Below are 14,858 nucleotides of genomic sequence, written 5' to 3' on the forward strand. Positions count from 1 at the left end.
CAGAAAAATGATTTGGCCACTAGATGTCAGACGCGATGCGCATGGCCCTGCATTGCATTTGACAACAATTTTTAGAGTTGAAAGCTTTTAGTTCTTAATTAGGCATATTAATTACTTCACAAATGACCTGAACGTTCATATTAGACAATTTTGTTAGCACACCTGTATAAAGTAAGTATTGTTCCACTCTAGCTCTTAATACGGCTACATTACAATTTCATACTTGTGTTATTGCCCACGATTTTTGTGTCAAACACATATTCGAAATGTTTAAACGTTACGTTTATGTTATTTATATGTAGACTACACGTACAAATTACACATTTGATAATGTATTTAGCCTAACGCACATTTTTGGTTGATTTCAACCTTTAAAAGACACGTTCCGTTCCTTCACATCTTGAACACTCATTTACTCGCAACTAAGGTTAACAATATTAGCCTACGTTCAAAATATGTCTTTCATCTTAACTCTAATAATCTTTACCTAAAGTCTGAGATTATAATATATAGGCTAGGATGTGATATAAGAAAGTTCCTTATATCAATCATTTGTTTAAAACACCACATCAGAAAATAAACAGTTTTTCTAAAGCAGAAAGAGCGAGGTAACGTTACTCGTTGCCAGATACAATAGGCCAGATCTACTTTGCCTGTGTGTGTGGTGTTTTTTTTTCTTTTTTTCATCTTCTTGCACCCCTCCTTGATGTTTCCCTCCTCCAACAATCATTGACTGTGCGCGTCACTGTGAGTCTTTACTCCATCACATAAAGCGCGCTCCTGAACATCACACACAGTCTGGCAATGCTTTTGCGCCACTGCGTGCATTTTGGACTATAACGCTAAAGTTTGGCTTCTGGAGCACTGGTGCCCGATCTCTTCTTCAAAGGTATTTTGATGTTACCAACAGAAATCTCAGGAGGAGTGTGTTTCAGCACTAGGTAAGTGCACCGGGACGCATCACGCAGGTAGTCCGAGCATCACCTGCTATCGTCTAATGCGTGTTTCACAAATGATACTTGAAGTACTTGAGTACTTTTCTTACTGTGTTCACATAGAGAGCTGCATGATATTTTCTCATGACTTTAATAAACACTTGTCTACTGTAATCTACTACATTTTACAGAAGTGGAAAGTTTTGATTGCACTGATGTTAATAGCCTAAATTTGTTTACACATGAATTTATTTGCATGATGATACTTTAATAGGCGTGCCGTTTCAGTGTTTAGTAAAACCTTAGCCTATATTTTAGGAGTTCAGCTTAGGTCAGCTGATAGGAAAAATTACGGACGAGCATCAGAATTTTAAATATAACATTTAAAAAAATCTAAACTTCCCACAAGGACGTCTTTCAAGTGTGTAACTGAGCAAAAATTACATAAAATGTTTGATTTTTTAAAATTGGTTAACTATATACGGTACTGAAGTGTATTACAGGCACAATTTAGTTTCTGCAAGTTTATAAATGGTTTGGTTTCGAGTAAAAATTAGGATCAAATTGACTTCAGAATCGAAAGCGCTGCTATTTCACATAAGTAATAAATAAACTCTGATATTGTTCGTATTAACGTTTGCGGTTTACACAACGTCAAATAAACACTGACATTTCTTGTTATTGAGCATCTTCAAATGTAAAGTAAAACTAAACTTTACAAAACTAAATGAACGCACATCAAAATGTCACATCGTGAAATTAAAAATATCAATTTGCGTCCGGTAATACTGTCGTAAAGGAATGAGTGTTTATACTATTTATTAAAATAATTGGAATAATGAGTTGATTTTTTTTCTTCTGTCAAACAGGCCTAGATCAGTCGCGACCATTATAACCTGCCCTTTATGACAACGGATGGGCTATATATTATATTTTAATTTATTTGTATTAAAATATATTTTCGATAACGTAAAGCTCAATAAAAATAAATAATTAAAAAAAATATCTAAAATGTTCATACTTCCACGCAAGCGCGAATATCAATGCAATTATTCCTCAGCTAGACTGATGATCTGTTATTAGCTCCCGTATTTTTAATAATCAACTCATGCAATTAACTGCATTATTAATGGGGAAAGAGATCAGACACGCAGTGTGATTACAGCTATGAGGGAAAAAAATACTTCAAATGCAACTTTAAATTTTCATGTAAAAGGGGTTTTTGATAGCAGCAATAAAAGTAGTAATAAACTAATAATAATAGCTTAATAATTTAACCATCAACAAAAATAAAAAAAAATGCTACTCAAATATTCTAAAAGCAAAGTAGGCAATAAAAACAGATTTAAGATTTTCCGTCTTTTTTCAAAAGTTTAGCAGTCATGTCATATTACTTAAATGAGTGTAAATCTCAAATATATATTTATTGTGAAAGCTTCTGTAGTCTGATTCACAATTATAATAATAAAAGCATTAATCACAACCGTCATCCGTTATTATTTCAGAGACAATAGCCTTCCTGTTTTAAATGTGACGGCGACGGCGTTGGATCAGGAAATATTAGATGGTTTTATTTATGCGTTGTTTCGTTTTGCTAAATACCAGCGTTTGTGAGAATGTGGCTGTACCGAAGCCGCTCGCCTTACACCGGACAAATTACCTGGACGAGCTCCTCAACCACATGCCTGAGCACAAAACACCTCCATTCCTTCTCATACACATTCATTAAACACTTTCCGTTTTATATAGGGAGATAAAATACAAGTAATGTCTTCAAACAAGTAAGAGAGAAAGCGTATGAAGAATAGACTTTAAATAAATGTTGCATTTACGGCAAAATAACAAACTTGGCAGCGTCGACGCAGAACTTGACATTTTTCCAAGCATTACGAGATTACGTGTATATCGTAGCCTGCTGTTCTAGACTCTACATGTCATTAAATCATAGAGTATCAGTATATACCAACATATTTTGGCCTGTTAAGATATTTTTCTTTTGTTAAACCTATTGAGAACAGCAAAACTGGCGACGTGATGATTGATAACATAAGACACTGACACGAAGACAATACACCTCAACTGTTACACATATGACTAAAATACTGAAGTAAACTTGAATTTAACTATATACAATGGTATTTAAAACACTTTTATACATAACCGATAGGCCTAACAAAATTAATATAAATATTTAGGCTTAATGAAACAAAAACAAATATGATGCTTCGTGAAGGGAATTCTGGAAACACCCATTTCCCGTAAGTTACAAGACGACTTAACTTATAAAAACATAATTAAAGCAATATAAATGTCATTATAACACAAAAGTATACCTTTTTAAGGTTAAATACAATATACACTGTATCAGCAAATTACAGTGTAAGCCATTTATACTTTTTTCTACAGTAAAACTGCATGTAATGTTCTTTTTAAAATATGTTTTTCATTGTATATGATAGGGAAACGTACAGGCAACTTTTTTATAATGTAGACCCTGTTTTTATTAAAAATAAAAATCGTTAACATATTTTACAGTGCAGATTAAAATCGGGCCCACACTGAACCTGATTTTTGGCATTTGCTAATGAAACTAATGATGCACTGTTTTCAGTATCTTCACAGTAACCTTACAGTGTGCTTTTTACCCACAATACATGTAAATATGTGACCCTGGACCACAAAACAAGTCATATTTTTTTTTTTAATTAGCTTTTCATTATCTGAAAGCCAAGCTTTCCTAAATACAACATTTAAAAATCTGGAGGGTGCAAAAAAATCTAAATTTTGAGAAAATCACCTTTAAAGTTGTCCAAATGAAGTTCTTAGCGATGCATATTACTAATCAGAGATTAAGTTTTGATATATTTACGGTAGGAAATTTACAAAATATCTTCATGGAACATGATCTTTACTTAATATCCTAATGATTTTTGGCATAAATTAAAAATAAATAATTTTGACCCATACAATACCTACATACCCGTCCGACTTACAACTGGTTTTGTGGTCCAGGGTCACATATAATAATAAAATCTGATAATAACATTGAGCAATTACAAGCAGCTTACAGTAATTCCATATTAACACTGATTGCTGTCTTTATATGTACGTCTTTATGCTATTATTTTTCAGTCAGCACTCCAAAGAAGGAAGGAACGGAATGAAAACAGAAGAAAACCAATCATGTCTTCAGCAGGCTCCCTCCGCCACACCTTACGGTGAGACTCTTATTCTTCATTTATCATTTCTTCATCTTTCCATATTATTATCAGTGCTGTAACGTGTGTGTCTCGAGTCCCTCATGGCACATTTGTTTGTGTCCTGTCCTCTGACACCTGTTCTGTTCTTCTCCACCAGAGCACGTGGGAGGAGGTGAGGTGTGTGCAGGGTGCGAGTCTCCCATCGCGGACCGCTTCCTCCTGCGCGTCAATGAACTGTCCTGGCATGAGACGTGTGTCAAGTGTGCAGTGTGTCGCAGCGCGCTGAGTGGGACCTGCTACTGTCGGGACCGTCTGCTTTACTGCAAGCATGATTACGAGAAGTAAGACAGTTCAACGTGCCTGTATTCACGCCATCAAAGTCATAGTATGGCAAAACATCACATTTTTCTGTGTAGATTAACATGAAGTACAGAAGAACATTCCACTAATCTCTCTGCAAATGCCTCATTGGTGTGTTGTTCTACTGATCATACTGTCATGCTGCTGCTCTGTTGTGGAATATAAGCAACTTTGGTTACACTTTATTTTAAGGTGGTGTAATTACACAAATATGTACTGCGTAATATTAATTATTACACTTACTGTAGATTTAGGGTTATATTATAGTTTAATTGACTGGCGATCTGAACAATCATAACAGCAAATCTGCTATTTTCTCCGACAAACAAACCAGACAGGAGAGTAGATTAACATCAGTGGATCTAAAGTTGGAAAATGGCGGCATCTTTCTGTGGTTGAAACAAGATACCTCCTTGTGTTCATTCATGTTTATTTGTTTGGTTATTTGGTTATTGTGCTATAACTAGTAAATAGGAAAAGATGATCGGTTTAAGTGCTGCTTGGACTGAGACGCTACAGCGATCTCATTAAAGAGCCACATAATGGTATTTATTGTTTGAAATTCTTAAAAAATTAAAAATTTTGAAAGCTGAGACTTTCACGTTGTCAGTTTGCTCTGCAATGTATTTTTCACTGTGTGAGAACATTATGTGTGGCGTGAGAGCGTCGGGTCTTTGAGAAGGGTCAATTTCCATTAGATTGTGTAGTTAAATATTTGTGATGGTAGGTTTAGTTGATGTATGAGTACTGTTGTAGGTTCGAATCTGTTTCTTAAAGGCATAGTTCAACCAAAAAAGAAAACTGTGTCATCATTAGGTATGTAAATCGAAATGAATCCAATCTGATTCCAGATTCTGAAAATTTATGTGAACTCTATGTGTTGCAATCCAGTTCACATATTTGTTTACACCAGTGTGGTGCGGTGAAGGCAAATCTTCGTTTTTTTTTTTTTTTTTTTTCGTTTTTTTCATCAGTCATGTTTAGTCACATTTTCTTGGTTAAACATTACTTACACTATCAGGAAAAGAAAATAATTATATATTATATTTTTACATTATGTAGTCAATATACTATTTATTAAAGCCAAGTACGAATCTCAAGTTAGTGTTTTTAAAACATTTTCATTTTATTTCAAAGTAATAACTCAAGGTAGTAACAATTTAAACTATATATTTTATTTGTGAACTTATGTTCAGCTATTATTTTTAATAGTTAACTTTTAACTATTTTTTTTTTAATAGTTAACTTTTAACATTTTAAGTCTTATTTTGACATAACAAAGTGGTTATATCTAAGTGTGTGAGTTGTTTACTTACTTTTTTTTTAATTAGTCTTCCCATTAACACCATTATATTGTTCATTCAGGCTGATTCACGAATGCGAAACGAGCACAAACACAAGAGGCGGGATTTGTCGCATGAACCAATCACAGCTAAACATAACCAGTCATATCCAATTATATCGTGATGGAGGCATTGCCTCCTCTCATGTGATTTTCCCCATACATTCTCAAGTACCCACCACCAAACGCACCGCATGCTTTAGGGGGTCTGTTAAAACTCAGTGGACTCAGGGGGAGGCGAGAGAAACGTGGACTTCTGCTCTAACTTAATTAAGTGCAAGTAATTTATACACTTTTTAATGTTATAATTTGCAATATTGGCATTGTTTTTCTCATCCAATATTTTGAGGAGACACTGCATCCCTTGCCTCCTCAGAGGAAATGCCCCTGGTTTACACATGCATTACATGTATTCCAAACATAATCTCAGCACATGCAGAGTAGCTTAAAATTGTCTCTTTCTTCCGTCGTAAAGAAATTATGTTTTCTGAGGAAAACATTTCAGGATTTTTCTCCATGTAATGGACTGATATGGTGTATAGTGAACTTCCAAAATGCAGTTTAAATGTGGCTTCAAAACGATCCCAAATGCAGTTGTAAACGATCCCAGCCGAGGAAGAAGGGTCTTATCTAGCAAAACAATCAGTTATTTTCATAAAAAAAATACAATTTAAATACTTATTCGTCTCAAAGCTTATCTTGTTTTACTCTGTGTATTCAGGCTCAAGACAGTTAGGGTATGTCAAAAAACTCCAATCGTATTTTCTCCCTCAACTTTAAAAATCATTTCAAAATCATCCTACATCGCTGCAGAAGTACCGACCCAGTCTTTGTAAAGTGAACATGCAAAGAAGATGAAACACCCTTAACAAAAAAGGTAAAACAGCGATATAGGATGATTTTTCAGTTGAGGGAGAACATGAGAGTCCAGACAGAGTAAGACATATCAGCATTTGATATTAAAAAGTGTATAAATTGTATTATTTTAAAGAAAATAACTGATCGCTTCACTAGATAAGACCTTTCTTCCTCAGCTGGGATTGTTTACAACCGCATTTGGGATCGTTTGAAGCCGCATTTAAACTGCATTTTGGACGTTCAAAATCGGGGTACCATGGAAGTCCACTATATGGAGAAAAATGCAGAAATGTTTTCCTCAACAAAACATAATTTCTTTCAACTGAAGAAAGACATGAACATCTTGAATGTCAAGGGGGTGAGTACATTATCTGCAAATTTTTGTTCTGGAAGTGGACTTCTTTAAGCATTTACATGCTTTATGTTTTCATTTTGATGGGTTTATTTTAGGTTAACACCGCCCATTTTAATCTGATTTTAAATTCCGTTCAGATCAAGCTCATTCAGATCTTATTTCTTTGGGAAACAAATTTGATGAACCAAAAAAAACCCCCAAAAAACACCCAGTTCATATGACTCATGCAAAGTGTTTTGAATGACATGATGTGTAAATAATGACAGACTTTACATTTTTGGGTGAAATATCCCTTTAACCGCTGATTCTCTGATGAATCATTCTGTATCAGTTTGGGTCAGAGGGAGATTCCGAGAAACCATAACTTCCCAGTGACATCACCAGGAGTGTGGACAGCTGAAGGACGATTTTGTGGCCTGTTATCACTATTGTGATAAGTGTCAGACACCGCTGAGCGGTGTGGACACTCCCTCTGTTGCTGACATCTGGAAGCCAAATGAAAGATATAAGACGGACAAGAGAGAATAAAAGACGATAGAAAAGTTAGCAGGAAGAATTCCCAAAGGGAATATAAAATAATTCTATATATGTTTCCGGAAAGATAGATCACCTGAGATCCAGGACTGTTCCAGGGTATGAAATTACCATACTAACTGCTTTTCTTCACACCGTTGAAGAAAAATGGGACCGTAGATTTGATAATTGTTTTGCATGGGTGCTTGCAGCAAGGATGTCATAATGAGGATAAAAGTGATCAACGATTACAAATGAGATGGCTTTTCTGGAATCAGAGTACAGTGAAACTGTGCAAGCTGGTGCTCTTATTCCCCTGAGCTTGGTCAATTTGTATTATTTGAATTCATTTATCATTTGCAGTACAGCCTTTTTTTACACTATATGGTGGAGTTTCCTTTAGAGATTTAAGTTCTCTCATTCCGTAAATAAAGTAAGAAAGAAAAGTATAAGCATTTTTTGTTGCATGTGGATGTAAATGTTTCATTTGCAGACATTATTTGTGAATATTGAGGCTGCGGCATGGTATGTGGTGTATTTGTGGAGGAGACTTGGCACACACTTGTGTGGGTGACCTTGAGTGAATTCACAACAATATCTCCTTGTGTTCTCCGCTGTCTGTCCGTCAGCACCCACCACTCCTGCTCCTTTACCAATGCTTCATCTACAGCAGGTGTGCTCCAATTTTTGGGGTGCCAAAGAATCTTTGATGGTGTAAAAAAAATTGAATTTGGGCATAAAATACTATCTTGAGCTGACGTTCTACTGTAAAAATATATTGTCAGGTAATGTAAAAAAAACATGTTTGATTTGGAAACACGCACATTTATGTTACATTAGAATATATTATTTAAAATAATTGAATCATTACACCAGCAAAATTCTAAAAGAGATTTTTCACAGTGATGCCATAGAAGAATCGTTTTTGGTTCCTCAAAGAACCTTTCAGTGAACAGTTTTTAAAAAGAAACATTTCTTAGTGTAAAGAACATTTTAAAAATCTATAGAACATTTTTCCACTAAAGAACCTTTTGTGAAATTGGAAAGATTCTTTAGGTGTTAAAGTTTGTTGTTCAAGTTTTGACTTGAAGTCAACATTAAACGGCATTTACGTCCTATATTAGTTTCATATTATGACGTGTATTCAAGTAAAACACAATGACAAAAAAAAATGTAGCACATCTACTTTTTTACACTGGACTTTCATGTAGCACATTTTTTTCATCACAAATTAGTCATGATGAAATGAATGTAGCAACAGCTCTTTTCTTCCATACTGTAATGTATATCAAAAGTTTTGATTAAAAAAATGTGAGGTTAAACTTATATACATGAATGAATCGTTCACAATAAGATCAGTAACACGCAGGTAAATTTTAATTTCATGCCAACTTTGGATCACAAAAAGTGGACGTTAAATATCAAAATATAAGATGTTTTTAAAAGGGATTGATTTCAGATGACATTTTAATTTAATATTACTAAGACCAAACATTTTTCACTTAAAATAATGTACACAGTAAGACAACGAACATGCAAAAAGTGTCCGTTTTTTTAAGGGTGACCTATTTACCTTGTACCTGACAGATAATTTTTTTATAGCTTGTTAAATTTGCCACTTTCAGGGTATGAGCCAAAATGTGCCGTTTTTGTCCCTTTAAATGCAAATGAGCTGGTGCTTCCAGCCCCTTTTCAGAAGAGGGCAGAGCTTCAAGAAACAGCAAAAACAAACCAGGCCAATCTCACGCACTGAAAATGTCAGAAACTCTCAGTAGCCTTGTATGTTTTAACCGAGATTGGTGTAAAAGTCAGTCATCTGATTGTACTGTGTATAATAAATGCGCATTTATGAATTACACAGACGGGGAGCATGACACAATAAAAATAACAACATAGTTGGTCTCATGGTGACTTCACGTGCTATCCCAAATTTTATAAGCTCCACTTTTGATTATGAGCTTGATAAATTCAAGTGGTCAACTTCACATTGCTTTCATATGCAATTTTTAACTACCACATTCCTATTTACAATCATTCTGGCAGCACGTGAAGGCAGCATCAGTGAAAACAAGTAGCTTTAGCAACATTAGCCTTACAGAGTGCCAAGAAGTGATTTCAGAAAGGCAATTTGGAAAACAACAAACGTGAGCTGATGTTCGCGCATGAAGCTTTGGTATTGATCCGTAAACATATAGAGGACTTTACTGAATTTTTCCAGGACATTTCCTTCAATAATGAAATTTAACCAGTGTCCTCAGTGGCTTAGCTGGAGGAAGTCTCTGGAAACTGTGTACATTGGTGCATCCCAAAACACAACACTTGTAATGCCTGTTTGGCACTAGCATTGTATATCTCCAGCAGATACAGCAAGAAAACAGTAATGGCGGACTGAAGCTTCTCACTCAGGGCTGTGTTTATGCTAATAGGGCAGAGATCGTAACAAATGGGCGGGATTTCTTCCTACGATGACGTGCATGTAGGGAGAAATCTGGAATCACGTGTTCAGAGAGACTGTTTATGATTTATTAAGATGATAAAAAAAATGAGTGGGTGGATTTTTACCATATAGACTGGTTGTTTTCACACACTGTGGCCACACAACTGGGTTCAAACATCTTATGAAAGTGATTTTTGCATAATAGGTCACCTTTAAGATCACAACTGAATGACGTTTATGTTCCATCATCAGAAATCTGATTCATTTACTATTCATTTTTCAATCATTCCAGCAACACCTGTATACTTACCGAAACCAAACTCAAAGCCAAACCCCTATTCATTAAACCCACAAACATTTGCTAACATCCCTGAAATGGTCAAATTGTCTCCATCAGCGTCTTCCTGGCTGACTTCAACACACACACAGCCATCAGATAACCGCGCAGCCCAGCCTAGTGAAACCAGTCCCAGACCAATAAAGGCTCTCAGCCCCAGGGTACGGTGCCTGGATCCCTGGCAGAAAATTAGACTAGCGAGGGTCTCGGAGGCCTATCAGAGCGGAGACAGGGGAGCGGATATTTAAGATGCCCCAAGTTTAATAGATCACTCTGCGGGGTGGGAAACAGAACCAAAACAGCCCCCAGTGTGTAAAGAGATGCTAGTAAGAATGAAAAATTACAAATGAGAGCTCTTTAAAGCCACAATATGTAAGTTTTTTTTACTAAAATATCCAAAAACCACTTGCTGACTTGTGTACTTACATTATCCCAAATGTTACCAAGAAGGTTTAAATCCAGACAAATAAGCAGTTTTAACTAGTTTAACGAACCGTGTCCTTGCATTGCCTGCCAATAACGTCATACACCCTCGATTTTCCGGTTTTATTTTGTAGATGTTTTCTTTGAAACCCCAAAGACGCTTTAATATGTTATGCGTTTTTTTAAACAGGTGACGAACACGCAGAGTAGCATTATAACAGAATTTTTAACACACTCAAATGTATCTAGTATGACAAACAGCACTGTTTTCCCTCACATACGCATGACCGGAAGAAGCAAAAGCGCTTGACTGTGGCATAAACAAAGCTCTGCTGCTTTCGAGTCGTGTATCACACTTGTCCTTCATTAGCAATCGCTCCAGCATCCTCGTTTCACTTCCACAACTTTCAGTCTTTATTAATGCATTAGCTCATCCATCCCTGTGGAGATGAAGACTACAAATCCCATGATTCTACACACAATCACAGCATCATCAAACTACGCCTTTGGTTCTTTGTTTGTTTTGTTTTTGTTTTGTTCCAGCGTCGAAAACCTACATATTGTGCCTGTAATATCTCACTTGTTTTTCCTAGACAGCAAATGGAGATTTTGGCTTAAGCCTCATGCTTCTCAGACTTTGCTCTTGAGAAAAGGCCCCATAATATTCAATGTCCTGAATTGTGTCTGGATTTGCTAAAATATCAATATCTGCAATCAAAAATCATAGTTTTCTATTCCATTATTTGCTCTAGTCTAATTTATCATAGGGATTTTTATGAAAAACATTTGAGACAATGTTGATACAAATTCCGAATCCTGAATATTTTGATACATTTGAGCTCATTCGACAACATATGTAGCATAATGCTGATTAAAACAAAATTAGTTTCCAGTTGTCCCTCCAGTTCTTAAAAAAGCAGAAATCAGAGTTACAGTAATGGAAGTGTATGGGGGGATATTAATAAATGTTCAAATATTTGCTGTTTCAGATGTAAACAGTATGCTTTTTAACATAATTTTAACGTGAAAACATCCTCTTACTAACATTTTCTGTGTAAAATTATATCCATTTTGTGACCTTGGACCACAAAACCAGTCATAAGGGTTATTTGTTTTGAAACTGAAATTTATACATCATCTGAAAGCTGAATAAATAAGCTTTCCATTGATGTATGGTTTGTTAGGATAGTACACTATTTAGAGATACAACTATTTGAGAATCTGGAATCTGAAGGTGCAAAAAAAAAATCAAAATATCGCCTTTAATTGCCTTTAAAGTTGTCCAAATGAAGTCCTTAGCGATGTATATAACTAATCAGAAATTAGTAAGTAAGAACTTCTGATATATTTACGGTAGGAAATTTACAAAATATCTTCATGGAACATGATCTTTACTAAATATCCTAATGATTTTTGGCATAAAAGAAAAATCAATCATTTTGACCCATACAGTGTATTGTTGGCTATCACTATAAATATACCTGTGCTACTTATGACTGGTTTTGGTCCAGGGTCACATTTTTCAACTTTGATGCCCTGAAACAGCTTTTAGATCAAATAATACACACATTTTAACAGAAGAATTATCTAAGTGCTTTTTTTAAAAAAAAAAAACTATAACCTCCAAATTACTGCAAAAACAACTTTTATTCGCTTGTGACGTCACTCGTCACCTTTTCCAGGACCAAATGACTCATCAAATCCCAAAATCAAAGAACAAACAGTGCTAATATGCACTCATTGTATGCTATAGTACTAAAAAATCTTGATCTTAACCTTTATCTTGGTTGGCCAGACATTGATTCATTTTTTCTGAACAGCTTAGTGTAAAGATGTGCTATAAATAAAGAGTGCCCATAAACGACTGTTCTCACTAGAGGTTTGGATTTGATACATCACAAACAAGTGGATAGTAAGTCTCTCAACATTACCTTTATTTATTTTTTACATACATAAAGGGCAAGTTATTTTTTTATGGTTATCAGTATCTCAAGTTGCAATCTCATTTAGGTCTCCTGTACTTTAAAATAGCAACTTCTGAATAATACATTTTTCTATGTCAGTCATTTACAGTGACACCATTCCACCGAAATCTTTAGTCGGAGTCATTATTACGAGCACTTTAGTTGGCGGTTACCGAAATCTTCACCTTTCTTTTGCTCGGTCTCTCTTCCTCCCCGTGCATCTCTCGTCTAGCTCGTCCATCACTGTCTGATTTCTAATAATATTTCTGTTCCAAACTTCATTTCCTAGTTGTTGAGATTTATAGCCGTGATGACACCAATCAGTTTATCTCTCCATTTATCCCACATTTTCGCTTAATCATCTCTCTGCTCGCTGTCTCTTTGTGTCTGTGGGAACGGGGAGGGGGGTGGAGGTGTCTTGATTGGGAACGCTGCTAATTATGTTCTTAGACATGACTACAAGCTGTGTTGTGGTTAGAGAGTTGTTGTACTGTCAGACAGGAATATGACACATGGGCTCCGGTGTAGGACGATGCCGTATGGATTCTCTACTGAGTCAGTTAGCTAAAGCCATAAAAATGTCATTCGTACTGTACTTAAATTGTGGCATGTACAATGCAATAAAGCAACAGTCAATTGAAGCTATCTATTTTGCTATCTATCTATTACATCTATCTATTTGCTATCTACTAAGCTATCTATTACACCTTCTGGAACCTGTGGTTCTTTATTGGTATCAGTGTTTCCATGAAGAACCTTCAACATTCTCTTAAAAATAAAAGTTTCAAAAGGTTGTTTTTGCAGTAATGCCATAGAAGAACCATTTTTGGTTCCCCAAAGAACCTTTCAATAAACAGTTCCTAAAAGAACCTTTTTGAAGAACATTTTAAAAATCTAAAGAACCTTTTTTAACATTAAAGAACCTTTTTTGCATTTGAAAGGTTCCATGGATGTTCAAGGTTGTTCATAGAACGATTGATGCCAATAAAGAACCTTTATTTTTAAGAGGTTCTTCAAAATGTTTTTCATACTAAGAAAATATGGCTCTTTTATGAACTGCTCACCGAAGGGTTTTTTGGGGAACCAAAAATAGTTCTTCAATAGGGGGTTTCACATCAGAAGAACCTTTTCATAGTTCCTAGAACTACTGGCGGAAATTCTCGCTTTTTGGCGTGTTAGCACTGCAGAAACTAGGAGCGTATTTAATTCTAGGAACTCCGTTTGGGGCAACTAATTAGATCCTACTTCAGAGAAGGGTCTAAAACAGTTCTATAGGCACTACTGGTGATGGAAGTGTACACTGATTGGCCAAACGCATACGAAACGGCAGCTACCTGGAGTTTTTAAAAAGACATGTAAAAATATTTACTCCACGAACATGGAAAACAGCGATAACGGCATTTGTCTCAAGCATTGTGTTCTATGCTTAGCCTTGATGATACAAACACTGTAGGTAGACATAGTCAGATTTTCGTGCTCTTTCAGTTGCATGAATTGTGCATTTACATTCCATCTCCGTTATCACGAAAACCACAACACACACATCTTCCATCCTCCATTCACCAGTTGTTGACGTTTCTAAATGCCACAAATAAAGACCTCGCTGTCGGCCACTTCAGAGTTCCTGCTACCAGTGCGAATACAACCATGAAAACGTCCCAAGGGGACAACTGGTTCTCTAGAAACCACCATGCTGGCTAGTTTCTAGAACTGAGTTGTTAGAACATTGTTAAAGTATTTAAAGCAAACATTGTCGGTGTTAAAGCACCTTATGCTTTCATGAAGAACCTTTAACATCCATGGAACCTTTCAATCACAAAAAAGGGGTTTTATAATGAAAAAAAAGGTTCTTTAGATTATTCAAATATTCTTCACACTAAGAAAATAAAGGTTCTTATGGAACCAAAAATGGTTCTTCCATGGCATCACAATGAAAACACCTTTTCTAGTATAAAGTGATCTTTATACTACCCTGTTGAAAAATCCTGTCTTGAAGCATAGCTGCTGGTTTGAGCTGGTTTAAGCTGGTCCTAAGCTGGTCCTGAGCAGCAGCTATTTTCTTAGGACCAATATAGGACCAGAATATGACCAGCTAAGAACCAGCTTAAACCAGCTCATGGTACCAAGACCCAAC

General features: G+C 35.6%; 1 protein-coding gene across 1 annotated transcript in view; it reads left to right on the forward strand.

The window, feature by feature from the left end:
- The first annotated feature begins 759 nt into the window (after positions 1 to 759).
- lmx1al (LIM homeobox transcription factor 1, alpha-like) overlaps positions 760 to 14,858 on the forward strand; it is a 31,138-nt gene continuing 17,039 nt past the window's right edge. The window contains exons 1-3 of the mRNA XM_051106333.1: positions 760 to 941; positions 4,068 to 4,153; positions 4,293 to 4,476. Of these exons, the coding sequence (XP_050962290.1) occupies positions 898 to 941; positions 4,068 to 4,153; positions 4,293 to 4,476 (314 nt within the window). The 5' untranslated portion in view covers positions 760 to 897. The remainder of the gene's footprint in view (positions 942 to 4,067; positions 4,154 to 4,292; positions 4,477 to 14,858) is intronic.

The sequence above is a fragment of the Labeo rohita genome, chromosome 3 (assembly GCF_022985175.1).
Source record: "Labeo rohita strain BAU-BD-2019 chromosome 3, IGBB_LRoh.1.0, whole genome shotgun sequence".
NCBI lineage: Eukaryota > Metazoa > Chordata > Actinopteri > Cypriniformes > Cyprinidae > Labeo > Labeo rohita.